Below are 18,760 nucleotides of genomic sequence, written 5' to 3'. Positions count from 1 at the left end.
GCCCCAGAGTTGGTAACTATTGGGCCACAACATTAAATTAAGGGCCACATTGTTATGTGGTTCCAGGCTACATCCCTGGTTATTGCTTGCTTCCTTTGGGCTTACATATACCAGGCAGTTCCTTTGTTTTAATTGTTTAAGTAAAGAAATTTAAGATAGGCATGGTGGCATACAGCTGTAATCCCAGTAGTTGGCAGAGACAGGGGGATCATCACAAATTCAAGGTCTGCCTGGGCTACATAGCGAGACCCTTGTGTGCAAAAAGAGAAAGTCCATGCTTTCTCCCCCGATGGGCAAGGCTCTGGGTTTCATCCTTGGCTCCTCTTGTTAAAGGAAGAGTCTGAAGGGTAAATGTGTCAGAACACTTGGTTGGTGCTGTTTACAGTGTGTCCCTCTGCCCACATTGCCACCGACCAGTCACCTAGCTGTGGTTTTTTGCAGTGCTGGGCATTAAATTTAGGGCCTTGTGGATGCCACACTGGCACACAGCTCTTGAGCCACATCCCAGCCTTAGTTGAACTGATTTAAGGGAAATTTCCTTTTAATGATTCATGGCAATGACTTGTATCTCAAGAGTGAGAGTTCCTAAATAACAAAGCTGTTTGTGTTCATTTAAACATGTATGTATGTATGTATGTATGAATGTATGTGCGTGTGCTTAGCTCACATGTGTGTGCATGTGGGGGCTAGAGGACAACTTGTGGGAGTTGGTTCTCTCCATCGCATGGGTTCTGGTGCTTGAGCTCAGGTCCTCCGGCTTGGTGGCAGGTGCCCTCATCTGCTGAACCATGTTACTGATGTTTTCTCTGTCTGGTCAGATAGGCTACATGATTACTTATGGGGTAGCATTAAATTAAGGCTGCTGCTTAATAAAATATGATTGAAACAAAATTTGATTATTTCATTTAGTTAAATGTGCAAATGCCTATGTGCACTGCTTGCTGAGGCTGTGGGGCAAGTCATGTGCCCTTTGCCTCCGTTTCGTCATCAGCAGTAACTCTGTACAGCTAGTGTGAGAGTTAGTGAGGAGAGAGCCACGAGGTAAAGTTAGCGCTAGTTAGTGTCTCCTGGCTGCAGTGAGGGGAGCCTCAGGGAGACACAGGGTTAGTGAGCTACAGCAAGCCATCTGTTTGCCTTGGGAGGATTGACCTGGGGTGGGGGCTTCACTTCCAGTGAACCTCATCCTGCTCTCTTTGCTCTCCCTCTCTTCCCCTCTCCCCTCCCCTCCCCTGCCCTCCCCTCCCCTCCCCTTCCATGTCCCTTTTCTTCACTGCCTGTTTTCTTGACTCCTTTTTTCTTTCTTTCTTCCTCTTGTCCCTTCTTTTTCTTTTTGAGACGGTCTCATGTGGTGTAGGGCTGGCCTATGATTCATAAGCTCCCGCTGTAGCCTCCGGAGTCCTGGAATTACAAACTTTACTGCACATTGAGCTTCCTTATTTAAAAAAAAAAAAGTTTAAGGCAGGCGTTCTAGCGCATGCTTTTATTGTGCAAAGGCAGGTGGATCTGGAGTTCAAGGCCAGCCTGGTTTACTGAGCTAGTTCCAGGTCAGCCAGGCTACTGTCTATACAGACAAACCCCGTCTCAAAAAACAAAAGTTTAAAGTTTGTGTTTACTTGTGTATGAGTGTATGCCTTAGCTGGCTCTGAATGATGCTGAAGTGTCTGGGAGAGGAGGAAGGAACAGCTTGTGCAAAGCCCCTCCTCAGAGACAGCAGAAGCCAGAGTGTCTGTTACGGATGGGCTTGGGAGTTAGGCAGTAGAGTCTTGACATGTGCTTAGAATAGATGGGAGGATTCCAAGACCGCGCTGAGGACTTGTTCTTGTCTTATGAGAACAGTAAGGAGCTATTGATGATGCTTATGGGCGTGGATGAGTAAGTAAGGGAGATGATCGAGTTGCCCTTTACAAATGATTTGGGTTTTGTGTTGTGGAAAGTGAATTGGAAGAGAGCCAGCACGAGACCAGGTAAGCTGATTAGAAAGCATTTGCCGTGGTCCAGGCAAGTGATGCTGGAAGCTTGTACCAAAGTGATGGCAGCAGAGATAAAGAGAGGTGGAGGGTTGACTCCATGGCTACGTAGGAGAGATGATGGGCAGGAGGAGATGAGGGGTACTTTGGGAGTAAGGGAGGGAGCTCTTGAAGACCTTCCAGCAGTTACTGGAGGGCAGGCATCCATGGCAGTCAGGGCAGTCTGTGCTAAGACTTGAAAATCTAAGGGGAGGCAGGAAGGAGGCCTGGAGGGTGGCACAGGGAGAGAAAGGTCACTAGGTATGAGGACTGACCTCCAGTTATAGTTTCAAGCTGCCTGGCCTTCTGCTCTGGGGTGGTGGAGCTCATAGGCTAGAACTCTGGATAAAGTGTGTGGTGGCAGGCAGCTGTGCGGTAAGGCGGTCTTTAGGAACCTTCTCTAGACTCTTTCCTCTCTCAGCTTCTGCCCTCTTCATAGGAGGCTGGCACAGGCCATCTGAACTAGCTGGGAGGCAGAATGGTGGCCGGCTCCTGGGATACACATTAGCTGCCCTTGTCCGGGTGTTGTCTGTAGAAAATTGACTTTAATGTCAGTAACAGTAAAAAACTAACCACAACTCAGGCCGGCCGCTTGTCTCATCCTTCTGGAGATTTGTGTCTTGCTTTAGCACCCTATTCTTGCTCTGAATTTTAGCTAGTTCAGTATAGGGTTGAAGGTATGAGAAAGGCTGTGGCCCAGAAGGAAACAGATGGGAGCCTGGCCGGCAGGTCACAGTGCTATTGCTTGCTCATAGGCTGCTCTGTTTATTTCTCAGCCTGACACCAGATTATTTCTTAACCCAGAGCAGGTTGTTAGTGATGGGCAGTGCTGTAGCCAGTGCCGTAGGCTGGGGGCAGTAGTGGTGGGGTGCATTTCTTTGATCCCAGCGCTGGGGAAGCTGAGACAAGAGGACCAGGGCTTTAAGGTTACACTTAGTGATACGGTGAGTTGGAGGCCAGCTTGGGCTACATGGAGACACTGTCACAGAAGCGAAACAATCCAAAGAAAGTGGCACTTGGCTGCAATGAGAGAAAACCCCTTAGTGTGGGTTGCCGATGCCCCCCTGTGGCTGCCTTTTGTTCTACACTTTTGCTCTCTCTGTAGTTCAGTCTATCTGTGACAGTGGTAGAAAAGCATGTAGACCATTCTTAGGCCTTTTTCTGGCCTTTTTTGTCATGGTCCACATCCTTCCTGATTGCATCTGATCCTTGGTCCTCCTGAGAAAAAACCAGCCCTGTTCATGAGGGGCTATGGCTGTGAACCCAGAAACAGTCTGCAGACTGAGACTCGCAGCTCCTGCTGCAGGAGCCCGTGGAGAACAGAACCGACCTGGGTGCACTGCCTGTTTTTCTGATGTCCATGAGGTGGCACTGTGATCTTACTTTTGTTTCTGTTTTTCTTTGCAGCCAAGCTCTCCTCCAGGAAGTGAAAATGTGGTGCCCCGAGAGCCACTGGTAAGTATGAAAGACCTGGAGGAGCCTATGGCTGCGCCTCGAATCAGCGGCCTGCATGCTTGGAGGCAGGACCTGGTGACCCTTGCCCCTGACCTCTGGCTTGTGACTTCTGCTTATCAGGAGGGAGTGACAAGACCTCTTGGAGCACCCATCTCTACAGTCACATGGCACTTTGTTTGCTGCTGCTAGTAGGACTAGGTGACAGCAAGGTTGCTGCTTGTCAGCTTCACACTGTCAGAAACCTGAAGTAGCTAGTCTTTGCTTCTCAGTGAAGCACCCGGGGTGGGGTGGGGTGAGGTGCCCTTTAAGGACCAGGTAAGAGGAAGGGTTCTGGGGTTGCTTGGTCTGTGGTTCTGTCTGTGATGGGTGGCACCCATGGTATTGTAGATTCTTGATAGGAAAGAAACCTACTGAGGGTTGAAGGACCTTTTCTCTTTCTAAACAAGGAGGGCCACCCTCTGGAGCTCAGTTTGTCCTTGCACTCACTATGTGGCCTAGGCTGGCTTCCTGCTCACAACAGTTCTCCGGGCACAGCTTCACAAGCGCAGCAGGTAGAGGACAAACACCACTGCTCTCAGCTAAGGAACTCTGTTTGCAGAGTGGTCTGAACCAGAGTCCCTGCCTGCCTGCCTGCCTGCCCTGTTTTCACTGTTTGGCATTTCAGGACTTGATGTCAGTCCTGTGGGCTGGGTAGTAAGACCGGTTCTGTGCAAACCAGCTCAGTTTTAGGGGCGCGCCAGCATTGGGTTTAACGTTGCCAAGACTTTCCTGACTTGGAGTGGTGGTAGCGGTGAGCGTGGGGCGATCTGCCCAGGCTTTGTTTCCGTAGCCCGGGCAGTCTCCTGCTTTCTTCACTCTTCCCCGGCCGAGCTGGAGAGGGTGGCGTGAAGCCCTTGGCTGCGGTGAACAGGGCCAGGTTCTAGCAGGTTCTAAGGCTTTCTAGGCAGAGGGCGAGATAGATCTGGCTGCAGATGGGCCCAGAGGACCCAAGTACCTCCCAGACGTCTCCAGGGGAGTGGTGCTGTTACTCATGTCACCTCTGTCCCCAGCGATGGGCTCATCCCAGCATGTCTGTGGTACCTCTCTCCACTCTGTAGTTTTGCCTGGCTCTTCAGAAGATGCTCTGTTCTTCCAGGCCTGTGAGCTTGCTCTGTGGCCTGCCTCCAAGCCTTTCAGAGAGAAGCTGTGACTTACACTGAAGTCCAGACTGAACACAGCAGTCCGTTTCTATCCCTTACTGCTGCGGGCTCTTTTGAAACTTCCTGATTTGGCTTTCCATCCTCAACATGAGGCCAGGCTGTCTTTTGGGGGCACAACTGGAAAAGCTCTGTGGAAGCGTGGAGTCTCTGATGCTGCCTGACGCCTGGGTGCGGGGAGCCCTGCAGGCCTGTGCTGTGTAGGACTCTGAATGTGGCTCCTTCCGCTGTACCGCGCATCTGCCTACTGCCTGGTTATGCTATTTCTTTCTTTTCTGGGAGCCCCTGAGCAGTCTTCAAACCCTGGTAGCCTGTGATCGTCCAGAGTTCAGACTCATTCTCTCCAGGCCAACTCTACAATTACCTTATATTTAATTAATATTTTTTCTCCTCTTTACGTACTTACTGCATAATTGCTCAGAGGAAAGAAAACACATAGCAGCAATTTATATATATATAAAAAAAAACAATAATTAAAAAAAAACCCGAAATAAACTCCCATCTCATTTGGGCTGATCCTGTGAGTTGGGTAATTAGGGCCCTATTAAAAGGTAGACCCTTTCTCCTTCCCCCCTCCTTTTTTATTAATTTTTTTATATTAAACTCCCACAGTCTCTCAGTCATGCCCTTATTGCTTTTGGCCAGCCATTTGCAGCAGCCTGATTAAATGAGGGCACCAGCCGAGTTGTATGGTCTTGTGTGAACAACTCCTTTCTCTCGGGAGTGGTGGCAGGAGGGTGCCGGCAAAGGAGCCCATAGAACGCTGGCTTGTGGGGCAGGCCAGGGGCACAGGTCGAGCACCAAGATAGCTCTTGGCAGCTGTGGACCGGCGACTGCCTAGATGAGCATCCTAGGGTGCTGGTGAGGCAGTGGGCACAGCTCAGGCCCACAGCTCAGTGCACAGGGGTGTGGTTTGGAAGCATTCAGTGCTCCGCTCCTTCATCAGGGAGGGAGGCTGTTCAGGCTCAGTGTGCTGGCTGCTTCCTGGATGCTTAACCGCAGCACCGCACCCGCACCGGAGAATAGACCATTACAGAATCAAACAAGCCTCGTTTTTTTAAGTAATTCGTGTGTTTTATTTGGGGAAGAAAAGGCGTTTGTATACATGAGACAATTAGCGGAAAGGGAACATTGTATGTAATTTGAGGAAGCGCCACGAGGTTATGTATAATTTGGTGCAGAATTGCCTGGCTGTGAGTCTGAGAGGGCCCGCATGCAGAGGAGGAGGACGGTGCTTGGGCGGGGACTGGGGGATAGTTTCTGGGCTGTCTGGAGCTAGGTCTCGAAGAACATGATAGTAAAGTTGTGTTTATTTTTAACTCGTTGCAGTGTTAATTTTTTTTTTTCGAGACAGTGGAAGTTTTTAAGAATGAGGGCAGCTGGGCACATGGCGCACACTTGTAATCCCACACTAAAGAAGCTGAAGCTCGTGCGTTCAAGGTCACCTTAGAAATACGTGGGGGGAAGTCTGTACACGGGCCGCTCACTCAGAGGCAGAGCACTCGTTCAGCGTATGCGAAGCCCTGGTTTCCAACTCAGAATGAATGGCTGCACAGGGCAGCTTGGGTCTAGTCCTGCTGGGATGCTGACAGGGCTTGGCTTACCTGAGACTTCCTTCCAGTCACCTGGTTTCTGGTTATTTGAAGTAAGTGGTGAGATTCAGTTTGCACATCTGCTCATTCGTCTCCACTCTGTTTCTCAGTAGTCAGCCACACCATTGGCAATCCTGTGCGTTTGGTTCAACTAGAATTTCAGCTTCTTGCTCTTGGACACCAAATTCTTTCTCTAATGGGTGAGTCTCCTGCAGTCTTTGCTGCCTCTGGTTGTAGGTATAAGTTTTTTCCCCATTTCTTTATTATTCACTTCCTTGTTTTGATGCAGTGTCTGACTCTGGCTCAGCCTGCCTGTCCTTACGTGGACAGGCCTCCTCCTGCCTCTGCCTCCTGAGTGCTGATCACAGGCGTGTGCTACCCACCCTGCTGGCTTTATTTTCAGTCTTTGCTCCCTGCTTCCTTCCTCCAAAATAATCCAAAGAGGATTTCTACCTTGTCAACTTTTCTAGATTAGAACTTTTCCTCACTGTATACTGTACTTTGCTGAAACTTGCTATGTAGAATAGGCTGGCCTTCTCTTGCCTCTGCCTCCAAGTGATGGAATTGCAGTTGTTGACCATCATCTTAACATTTAGTGTGTGTGTGTTGGTCCTAGTGTGCCACAGCACTTGTGTAGAGGTCAGAAGACAATTTTTGGGAATTGATTTTCTTGTTTCTTTCTTCATGCAGGTTGTGGGGTTGAACTCAGGTTGTCAGGACGGGTAGCAAGTACTTTTACCTATTAAGCCATCTCAGTATACTGAACTCTTATAGGAAAAGACGCCCTACCATTGTGGAGCTGGTGGTCTCGGTATAAAAGTACCCCTTGTAGCCTTTGGCTCTTGCTTCTTAAGATCAAGGCGGAGTCTTGTCATCCTGTGGGGTTCCACAGCATCTTTGAGTTTGGTCCTTTTAGGGAAGCTCACACCCCTGATGCCTGAGAGTCTTCTCTTGCTTTGTTTTGTTTGGTTTGAGACAGAGTCTCACTAGATATACACACATACAGACTGGCCTGGAGCTCACTGTATATACTGGTAGATCTGCCTGCCTCTGCCTATTGGGCATGTGCCACACAGGTCAGCTCAGCTCTTCTCCCCGTCCTTGAAGGTGTGGATGCTTTGTCTTCCGTGTATGTATCCTATTGTGTACCGTCTATGTGCCAGGAGCCCGAGGAGGGCACTAGACCCCTGGAACGGGAGTTACAGACAGTTGTGGTCTGCCTTGTGGTGCTGGGAACTGACTCTGGGTCCTATGCAAGAACAGGAAGTGTTCTCTCTCTCTTTTTTTTTTCTTTAAGATTTATTTATTTATTTTATGCATGTGAGTACACTGTCTTTCTCTTCAGACACACTAGAAAAGGGCATCAGATCCCATTACAGATGGTTGTGAGCCACCATGTGGTTTCTGGGAATTGAACTCAGGACCTCTGGAAGAATAGTCAGTGCTCTTGACTGCTGAGCCATCTCTCCAGCCCCAGAAATTGCTCTTAACCACCAGGTCCTCTCTCCAGAACCTTCTCTTTGTTTTTAAAACTAGAGGCTGGTTATCAAAGGGTTATTAATATCTTGGTGAATCCAGGAAGCCAGCCAGTTCTGTGAGTGTCTGAATGGCTGTGGCTGGTTGTCTTTCTCTTCAATCTCTAAGTGTACTCCTGACAGCCTTCCCCAGGGTTGTGTCTTTTGCAGCTTTTGTGGCTAACTACCTTGCTGTACTAATTGGCAGGATCCTTGTGGATAGGTAGTTCTCATTTTTTCCCCATTAGAACATTTCTTCGTGCATCCTCACGTATTCGAGTATGTACATGCATGTATATAATAAATAGCATAACAAATGTAGATATATTATAAAATCAAAGTATTCTGTGGGAAAACTTGGTGGGGATGGGAGGCATTAAGGTGATCTCACTCAGTAGTCTCGGCTGGTCTGCAGCTCATTATGTAACCCAGGCTGGGCCTCGAACTCATGCCAGTTATCCTGCCTCAGTTCCCAAGTGCTAGAATTACACACCACACCTGGCTCAATAAACTTGTTTTTGATACATTCACAAAGGTGTTTTACATACACGAGTAATGAAATCACTAATGTGGGAATTTCAGGAAGTCCCCAGGAAGATTGTAAAAACAGCAAAGTAGTTTTAAGTGTTCCCGGCTGATCACTTGTGCCATTTCCGTGCCGAGGACCTCTGTCAGGATGTTGTGAGCAGGGATGGCACAGGGCAGGCAGCACACAAATGTGTTAGTGTATTTCTGTAAGAGACAGGAGTGTACTGCCCATGCTGACCTTGTTCTCATGACCCTTCTGCCTCAGCCTTCTGACTGAACGGTGACTGGTTTTATTTGGGAACAAAACCAAATGTAGAGAGTTTGAGAGTGGGCCTCACGGTGCTTCTTGATCACCTGCGACTGAAGCCAGGGTAGGAAGACATGCTGGCTTCCTTCCTTTCCCACTCCCCACCCTGGTAGTTTAAAACCTTCAGGGAGGAAAATGTTCACGGAAACCAGCTCGTGGTTTGGAAGGTGCCCATCTGAGTTCCCCTCTCTTCCTGACAGAGCTGTAAGGAAAACTTGTTAGCTCTAAATGCTGAAATGGATGAACTGGGCAAAAGCCTCATTCCACTTCTGGGCGGCTCTAATCTCCAGGCCACTCACTGATTTTGAGATGCCGACCTCTTCCTCCTGTCCTTCCTATCTTAGTCTGAGAGGCTTCAGTTGCTCCCTCTCACGGGTGGGTGGGGAGCTGGCTGTTCTCAGTGTGGAGGTATTCTTTTACAAATAATTATTAGCTGAATGGAAACTCTTAGGGGTACTAATTAGAGCCGGCAGAGACAGCACTCACCTTTGTTTATGCTTAGGCTTCCTGGCTTTTCGGTGGCTCTCCTTTGTGTTCCGGTGGCTCCTGGAAGCAGGACACTGCCCTGCAGATCACTGAACCCTGCTTTTATTTTGGAGGTGGAGGATCCAAGGCTGGAGTGCTTGTATGCCTTTTTTTCTGAGCACACTGATTGAGGGAGGCCTGTTTTTAAGTCCCCACGATGTCATTCTTTTGGAAGGAAGCCTGGTGGCTCCCTTGCTCCTGGAGGTGTAGGCTGAGTTTCTCAGCTGACCCAGCAGTGCTGATGAAGATGGAATCCACACCTCTTACTGGGACAGAGGGAACATTCCAAAATGCTTTTCTTTGCTTAAAATTGATCATTATCTAGCTTGAAAAATTGTTCCTGTATAAACATCTTTTAGTGTGGCCTACAGGGTGGGTGTTCCTGGGGCAAACTTGGAACCCCCGTGGTCCTCTGAAGAGCATTGCCCATGCTGTTCTTAGGATAGCCATGTGCCCCACATTTCCAGAGTAATTTCCATTTAAAATGTTTGAGCCCATTGTCAAACTGCACAGACTGATTGGGCTTGAAAAATATGTCCCCTAGTTAATCCTGGGTGCGTGGTGCAGAGCTGCTGGAAGATAAAGTGGTGCTTGGGAGAAGGACGTGTCTGCCGCCCTTCCCTCTTCCCTCCCAGCTCTCCTTTCTTTTATGGTTTGTAGTTATAACCAAGATTTATGCTTGTTGCTCCACAAATCTTCTCTCTGCCATTACGAGTTTGTCCGAGCAGTCTCGAGATGGGCTGACACTGAGTGATTCTGAGGTAAATCTATCTGGGGGCACCTTTGACAGTTGGAGCAGAGAGGCGCTAACACATGGCCCCCAGTGGAGCGTGTGTGAGGTGAATTGCCTTCTTCTCACCTCAGTTCACACTTCTTCTCAGGGAAGAAGACCCTTGCACTGCCACCTTTGTGACTCGTTGCCTGGAAGCCACCGGGGCTGCAGCTCCTGCTCGCAGTCTCAGGGTAAGCTCAGGTGGCTGATGTCCCTTTCACCAAGGGATCTTTCAGGAGGCCTCTCGCTCCCTGAGGTCAGCCCTGACTCAGCTAGACACACACCGAGAGCATCTCTGGCTTAGGGCCTCTTTTTCTAGCCTTGTGGTAGCCGTGAGCTTAGTTGCCGACAGAATCCAGCTTGCAAGTTACGTGTGTGTATAAATGGTTTCATTTTCTGTCACACTTCACTGGAGATGGCTGTGGAGAGGGGGAATAAACATTCACACAACAGTGCTTCCCTCTTCCGTAGTCTCCTTTTGTTCCAGCTTCTCTGTTTATGTTCTTTTTTTTTTAGATAGGGTCTCACTAGTCCAGGCTGGCCTTGAACTGGCCTTGGACTTGGGATCCTCTTGCCTCAGTTTCCCATCATGCCTGGCTTTTGCATGTACATTAAAAAAATTATTGTTTCACATTTATTTATTTATTTATTTAGGCTTCGCTGGCATACTTGTGGAATTCAAACTCAGGTCTTTCATGCTGGGCTAGTACCTTTTCACTGGCTCTGTGCGGACTTCAGAGAGCTGTTCCAGATCTCTTGTGAAATAGAGTAGGGTACCCCTTAACATGTTTTTCTTTATAAGTGTCAAGAGCTTTTTTGACAGCCTGTAACTCAGTGGCTCTCCACCCATGAGTCATGACCCCTTTGGGGGTCAAATGACCCTTTTACAGGGGTTGCCCAAGACCATCAGAAAACACAGATATCTACAGTATATTTCATAACAGTAGCAAAAACACAGTTATGAAGTAGCACTGAAAATAATTTTATGGGTGGGGGTCACCACAACATGAGAGACTGTATTAAAGGGTGGCAGCGTTAGGAAGGTTGAGAGCTGCTGCTTGCTGTAACTGACCAGTTTGCCTTTCAGGCCTCTAGAACGTCCCCACCTGGCCAGGATTCCCATGAGGCGGCCTGGACAGCCGCTCCCACATTGTTCCCGACGTGCACTGTGCATCAGTTGGCCAGATCCTACCCCGCTGCCAAGTGTGCTTGTTATTGAGCAGTGCTGTGTCATTGAGTATGATATAAACAGGTGAGGCAAATGTGGGAGGAGGAGTCTGCAAGAGTGATCTGTTCTGTGAAGATCAGTGTAAAAAGAATCTTCTTTTTTTAAAATATATTTTTATTTATTTATTATTATACATAAGTACTCTGTAGCTGTCTTCAGATACACCAGAAGAGGGCGTCAGATCTCATTACGGGTGGTTGCTGGGATTTGAACTCAGGACCCGCGGAAGAACAGTTGGTGCTCTTAGCTGCTGAGCCATCTCACCAGCCCCAAAAAGAAACTTCTAACAAGAACTGAGTGCCATGTGTAGTGATCGTGAACTGAGAAGGCTGCTCTCACTCTGCATGAGACACACATGAGTGAGCGAGGGACCCAGAGGGTGCACACAGCCAGTGGCTTTGTGCTGTCTGTAGGCTCTGGATTTGCTTTAGAAAGGTGGAGGGTGTGTTGTGGGTAGGGTTTATTCCAGAGAAAGATGTCTGGGAACTGCAGTCTGCGGGCCCATACTCAAAGGAAAGGTCTTGGCTCCACATCAAAAGATTAGTGAGTAGCTGTGCATTTATAGGTTTTCAGTTAGTATAACATGCTGCAGGTAGGCAGGGCAGGCACTACTTTTAATGCTTCTTCAATTTAACTGAAAAAAAAAAAAACTAACAGCAATTAATTAGCTCTGATCTCATGGGCCGAGAGGGCTACTATGTACTCGTGTGTCCTCAGTGCTGGTTTATTTTTGTCCAACTCTCACACCCTGTGAGGATTCCCCTTCTCGTCTTATAGAGAGAGGACTGAAGCCCTAGTCTGCAGTGGGCTGAGAGTCAGTGAGACCCTTCTTGTGGAGCCCGAGTGGATGTGACGCTGACAAGAGGGAAGTGTTGCCCTCACCTTCCCTGGCACTGTCCTGTGAGGCTGTGGCCGTGCCTGGCTGTGGAGGGGCTGCCTGCTACCTGGCGCTTACGTGCTCTGAGGAGCCATCGCCTGACTGTATCCTCCCTGGTTGCAGTCTTTTGTGTGCAGCCTCACTGTTGAAAAGGCACCTATTAATTTATCACGGGTGATGTGCGCCTCCTCAGGCTCGGAGGAGGCGTCTGCACCCATGTTCCTCACTAATGACAGGTTATGAGATGGAGGGAGATAATAGAATCTTTTCATCTGGTGCCTGTGCAGGCTGCTACCTCTCAGGTAGCTTCTAGGGGGCAGCAGCTGCCTGTTATTTCATCTCCTGCTGGCAGAGTGCAGGTTGGGCAAGTGAACAGTTTGCTTCTCTGGCCCCAGCTCTTAGAGCTGTGCTGTGCAGGTCCTCCGGGAGTCCCCGGGATCCACCTAAGGAAAGGAAAGTCAGTCTCCAGGTTGCTCTGGTTCCCTTTCCTCTGCCCCTCAGGTAAAGCCTTTATCTGCCGTCCCATCAGCACCCCGCATCCTGCCCTGTCAGTTACAGGCAGCAGCCGACACCTGCTTTGAAGATAAGAGAATGGAGATGCCTTTAAGGGAGCGTAGTCTTTCTGTCAGCTCTTCTTGCTGCCAACTGCTAGCCATCGATAACCCATTCTAGCAGTGCTCTGAGGTTTGGAACGTCCCCGTGAGTCCTGTCAAACCCTGGTGAGAACACACTGCCGAGTGGTGGCTTACCTGTTTCCCTCGCAACCCTGGCAGGCTTCAGAGGTCTCTCCAATTCCAAAGCTTCCGTTGGAGGGAGGCCCACCGAGGGAAAGACCGGGCTTGCCCCTTGTTTAGACTTCGGGGTCTGAGGCTGATTACTGCGCAGATTGGGCTTTTGGGAAGCGAATAAACCAGGTAACCCTTTCCAGAAGCGCCCGCCCCTTCCACCCTGGCCCAGAGCCTAAGTCCTCTAAAGGGAGAATATGAGCCAGGTGGTGTTAGTGCACGCAGAGAAGCAAACCACCCTTGAGAGGGTTGTTTAGAGTTAGCCAAGAGCTCTGTCCTGACCCCTGTGGACGGGCAGGTGGCCCGTGCCCTTCTGTGGCTTCACCTTCCCCCTTAGGCTTCCCCTGAGTGTCCCCACTCAGTGCCTTCAAAACAAGGCACGGCAGCCTCTCCTCTACTTGTTGTGCTCTAGAAATGTCGGTTATAGACTTTGTTAATGTGCAGAAGGGAGCACTAGAAACAGTGGCAAATCATCTCACTGAATTGATCTTATAACTTCTGTTTATCAAGTGATTATGGTATTGTTATTCCTATAGAGTTTTGAAGATTGCATCTTCCTCTTCGGAGGCTCATTTATAGGAGACTTCTTCCTTTGTAGTATTTAGAAATCACTTTATTTCCAGTGAATTCCAGATAGATTGGCAGTTGCTCTTCTGTGTCCCCCACATTACCTCGTTGGACTCCGTCAGGTCGGGGGTGTTCCCCTGCTGACCAAACTGCAGCTAATCCTGGCTGCAGACGCCCTGCGGTGTTTGTTTTTTACAGTTCCTGGATTTGGTTTAATGTACAATTGATTTTTTTTAAATGTATTTAATCATTTTTTTCTTACCTCATAAGGATTAACCTGCACAAACCTCATTTTATCCTAAGTGTGGCTTTGGGAGGAAGGGAGGAGAAAATTGAGTTTCTCTAGCTTATTTTAGTCTTTCACTTTTTATTTTCTGAATAGCTTCTCCTGCCCAAGCAGCTCTATAAAGTACAGTGTGTTCCTCGATCATTACTTACTCATTACTAACTGGTCTCTCCTGCTTGCCTTTGTCTGTGAAATAAATACAGGGGCCCTAACGATAATTGCTGGCTCTATCGCAGGCTCACCAATTACAGATCAACAGGGAAGGCAGCCGATGGTGGTTTGTGGTTGGTGCTGACTGCCCACCTAGCAAACGTGAGCGAGCCATCACCCTGTGGCTGGGTTACTGCCACAGGCCTCTCCTGGCTCTGTGCTTTGGCTCCCGTGATGGCCTCTCTTGGTTCTCTTGGTTTAGGTTTCAGACTCACTTTACCCTGTATCTGTTCTTGTTTCCACCTTGGTTTCCATCTCCTTGTAGTGCCTCTGAGGTATTCATGCAAGAGACAAGGTCTCACTATCTAGCCCTGCTAGCCCTGGAACTCATTATGTAGACTAGGCTGGCCTAGAACTCACAGAGATCCACCTGCCTCTGTCCCTGGCATTAAAGGCATGTACCACTATGCCCAACCTGCTTGCTGATAGCCTTAATTTGTAAGAGGTGGGGTTGTTTTTTTCTTTTAGAGGTACTGGGGGTTAAAGCCCAGGCCTTATACATGCTAGAGAAAAGCTTCACCACTCAGCTGCACCAAGCCTTCCGCCTTTTATTGTGGCTTCTGTGTTATCTGGAGAGCGAACTCAGGGTCTCGTGCATGTTATACTCACCGAGCTGTATACCAGCTGGGAAGTGGTTTCTTGAAACCTTTGGTTTTCTTTACCTTTCTGTCTGCTGAGTCCAAGTAAAGGTGTCTCTGTGAACACCCAGTTAGCTTCCTTTTAATTGCTGCTGATCTGCAGTCTACACAAAGCACAAAGCAGAGGAAACTGCATTTTACATTAGGCCACCGGGCACAAGGGTGGGGATTTTAGTTGTTCGAGTAGTGAAGGAGTCTATGTTACATGGATGTGTGTCCACATGGGACACATTTGCGTCTGCTTTTCCCAGGTATTTGGCGTATAGACACCTTGCTAACCCTGCTATGGGGTGGCTGTGTACTGTGTTTCTTAGCTCTTGAGTGGTACTCAGTCCACACTTTAGGACCTAAGTGAGTGTGTGTGCTCACTTACACAGGCTGGAGATGCATTGCACAGTTGCTGCCTGGCTTCCTGCTGGGAACCTAGGGTGCAGCGTTCCCACTGGGGTGCCCATATACTGATGTTCAGTGGAGCATTGCCACTTGGGCAGTATAAAGAGGGCATTTATGAACAGGAGCATCAGAGGAAGCATTATAACCGAGACCTTTATAGCCTTTCCATTATTATGGTTTAAATCTTGACAGTATTTATTTGCAGTGACACTGGGACCAGTAAAGCCAGCGCTCGCTCCCACCTCCTCGCTCTTCCTTTCCCACATCCTGTCCTGAAGCTGTCCTGCACGACCGAGTGTGCGGACAGAGCAGCTTGCTTTCAGTTTGTCTAGAAACAGTCCCGTTGACTCAGGCTGGAAGCCAGAAGACTCCCCGTCTGTTTGTCTCACTGCAACTGTTGTTTCACAAACGCCCCGAAAGCTGCGAGCTGCGGATGCCAGCGAGAGGGCTGTCTTTCTGCGCGAGCTCCCTCACCTCTCGTCTGTCTTTCCCTTTCTTTACCCCTCTTTCCTCTCGGAATTATTTTCTCTTTCACTACCCTCTCTCTGTCTGTCCCTCCCTGCCTCCTGCTCACCTTTGATGACTGTGGTGGCATGTGTAGGTGACTGTGGTGGCATGTGTAGGTGACCGTGGTGGCATGTGTAGGTGACCGTGGTGGCATGTGTAGGTGATGGGGTTTTGGCTGACGTCATGGTGTACTCTTTCAAGCTTTAGTGCTATTTGATTGAAAGTGTGTACTTCCCAGCTAAAACATTTGTTTAGATTTGTTTCATGTGTGTATGTACACCACAGGTGTGTGTGCCCGAGATACTTGGAGGTCAGACCCCCTGGAGCAGGAGTTAGGGATGGCTGTGAGCTTCCATGTACGTGCTGGGAACCAAACCTGGGTCCTCTGAGAGAGGATCAAATGCTGCTTGTTAACCACTGAGCCATCTCTCTAGCTCCAGTTGTCACCTTTTTGTTGTCTGTTGTAGAAATGGAGGTGTCGTTGCATGTCAGGGTTTATAGAGTACTCATTGGGTTTAGTGCTGGAAGCCAGGTGCTGTGCCAAGTCATAGCAGTAACTCAGTGGCATGACTTCATAATTCGTAAGACAAGAGGCATTCTGTGCCTAGTCTTTAAGTCTGTTTCCCCCACCAAAAGGCTGCCACAATCACAGAAGGACCAGTTGCACGGAAACTTACTCAAGTGGCTTCTAAGTAGGACTATGACTTTTAGGGGCCATAGGACCTATGACCTGTAGGGACTGAGTGAGGCCTGTGACCTCTAAGGCACACTTTGTCTTACCTGTAAGACCGTAGCAAAGTGTATATTGTTCTTCGAGGCCCTGGATCATTAACCTCCAATCCTGAAGGTGCTCTGTAACTGGAACTGTGATGTGAAGAGCAGGTATCTGTGGGCGGGGTGGCGGAATCTCTGACTGTACTTACTAGGGATTTCAGTCAGGGCTTGGAGAATCTCTTCCTGATATCTGACACTGTGGCACTTGACTGAGTCACCTGATTGATGACATGAGCATCCCTGGGTGTTAAACACCTGGCCAGGGAAACAGAGACTCTCTTCGGACTTACTCAAAGAATGGCAGACAGATTGTCGGATTTTAATGAAGATGGGGTGGGTCCCTGCTGCTCAGCTGCTTTGGAGCACAACAGTCCCAGTGTTCAGTTCAGGGCGTGTTGTTTGGAAACCCGCTCTGGTGTCAGTGGTTACACTCTCATTTGTCAAACCTTTGAGTCCGTCAGGACAAATCCTAGCAGTAACTTGAGAAGGATAGGAGGAGCCTCTCATTCAGACGCCTCCCATCTTCTTCTTTTTAGAAGATCTGATCTGGTGTTAGCCTTTAGAGGCGTCATCTCCTAAGTTCGGTTGTAATCAAGCTTTCTCCCTGGAAGGAAGGAGACTGCTTTTCCATGACGCGTGTGGGGTGCCGGAAATGTATGGTTTCATCACAGTCTTTAATAAGCCAACGGCTAAGTGCTCTTACACTGTACACTGGATGCCAGTCACACGTCGGCCTGGACTTTCATCCTCCTGGCTGGATGTGGCGCTGGCGATCAGAAAGTCATAAATCTGCTGATCCAGTACTTTAACCTCTCAGGCAGGAGAAGGTGGGAGCAGGCACTACCGTCAAATGCACACACACTTGAGGATGACAGTTTGGACAGAAATTAATCTAAACTATCCTAAAACTTGTGGCCATTTCCATTGGTGTGGGTGGACCTGTAGCTGCTCACGACCTGAGTGGTTACTTGTCTGTCCTGGAGGCGGTCTGTCCAGTCCCCTCAGGAGCTCCCACTTCATTTCCTGCCAGGGCCTATCGTCTCCCTTCCTAGTCAGGGTCTAAGCAGCCTAAGGATCAGTTAGTGTTCGTGGCTTGTTGGTTCCTTGGCGTTGCTGCTGAGCCATCCAGCAGGGGTGCCAATTCTTCCATTTAGCTGACTATTATATAGCCCTTAAAAGGGAAGGGTTTATTTTAGCTGGCTGCTATATTGATTGCTATAGGGACGTTTCTATTTTCACTGGCTGCTATATTGACTGGGAAAGGGAAAGGGGCCGTATTGCCGGGAGCTGTCATATTGACTGTTACAGAAAAGATCTGTATTTAAGCAGTACCAGTGCACTGGGATCCCAGGCAGGATATTAATGCTAATTCATCCGCTCACCCCCTGCCGTGAGTGTTATTTGTTTAAATCTGTAGATTCCCACAGCGCGTTTATATCCTCACTAGAGTGAGCTCCGTTCCCTGTAATTATTTAACATTATATGCTGATATAAATTGTAACAGTTAAAGAATGGTAATGAGTAGCCAAAAAAGAAAAGGAAAGAAAAGAAAAAGAAAAAAAAAAGGAAATGGGAAAACAGAAAAAGGAAATGGAGGCAATATATAAAATAGTCGATCTGTGGGGTAGATAATTGTGTATATTGTGCGCACGTGCATGCATATGTGCATTCAGTGTATGTGTACACGTGCATGCGTATGTGCATTCCGTGCCAGACGTGGCAGAGTCAGGGTCTAAAAGCAGCAGCATGCTTCTGGTTTCCGTTCTCCAGTTCCAGTTGATGGGGTCGGAGCTGCTCAGTCCAGCTTCTGTGCATCTGTGTATCTCTGTAGGCGTGCACATGTGCTCACTCCCCCCACCAGAGGAGACTGTCGGTCGGTCAGGTCGGTGTTTGTTACTGTACCGTGGAAGTGTGCGGTGCATCTGGCAGAGGTTGGCCAGGGCGGTTACCATTAGCCACTCAGCTTCCTGATAAGTAGCTGGTAAGGGACTTTTCCTTCAGGCTCTCTGCCCCGTGGTCACAAGAGAACCCCGTGTCTACAACCCTGTTCCCCAGGGCAGCCCCAGGGGGTTGCTCAGCTGGGATTAAACTAATGGGCCATTGGGTGTCACTGTCGATCTACTGGCTATGTAGTTGGAAGTGATTTTTCTTTGCTGGGGGAACTGGCTTTCAATAGAAACAAGTTTTTATTTCCCAAGTTGGAGATGTTGTATGTTAGGGTGTTTGAGATTTCTTTCAAAAAGTAGTTGTTTTGTTTGCTTGGTTTTGTTATATTAAGCTTCAAGCATGTTTATTGTTCTTGAAAATTGTGTGCTGATTGCAGGCTCTGTTTGGATGTAACCCGCAGCGCATCCCGATGAGGAGAGGACTGCTTGGTCCTCTTAATACATTCTAGAAGCCGAGTAGTAAGGAGGGATGATTTGGGCAAGAACCTGAAAAAGGAGGAAGAAAATGTGTAGATGTCTGCGCTAGGCAGATGCTTGCCCTCCCCTGCTGTGGAGGCGGAAGAGCTCACTGAGCGAGAGCTGGCTGATGCCTGGTCGCACAGGAGCAGAGAGAGGAGTGAGCTGCTAGGCAGCATGGAGCCATGCCAGGCTTCA

General features: G+C 48.7%; 1 protein-coding gene across 1 annotated transcript in view; it reads left to right on the top strand.

Moving 5' to 3' along the window:
- Pex14 (peroxisomal biogenesis factor 14) overlaps window positions 1-18,760 on the top strand; it is a 139,309-nt gene that overhangs the window by 20,363 nt on the left and 100,186 nt on the right. Inside the window, exon 2 of the mRNA NM_019781.3 lies at window positions 3,414-3,461. Within this exon, the coding sequence (NP_062755.1) occupies window positions 3,414-3,461 (48 nt within the window). The remainder of the gene's footprint in view (window positions 1-3,413; window positions 3,462-18,760) is intronic.

Source organism: Mus musculus, chromosome 4 (genome assembly GCF_000001635.26).
Source record: "Mus musculus strain C57BL/6J chromosome 4, GRCm38.p6 C57BL/6J".
NCBI lineage: Eukaryota > Metazoa > Chordata > Mammalia > Rodentia > Muridae > Mus > Mus musculus.
Note: the sequence above shows the minus strand (reverse complement) of the source record. Positions and strands in the feature narration are given on the sequence as shown.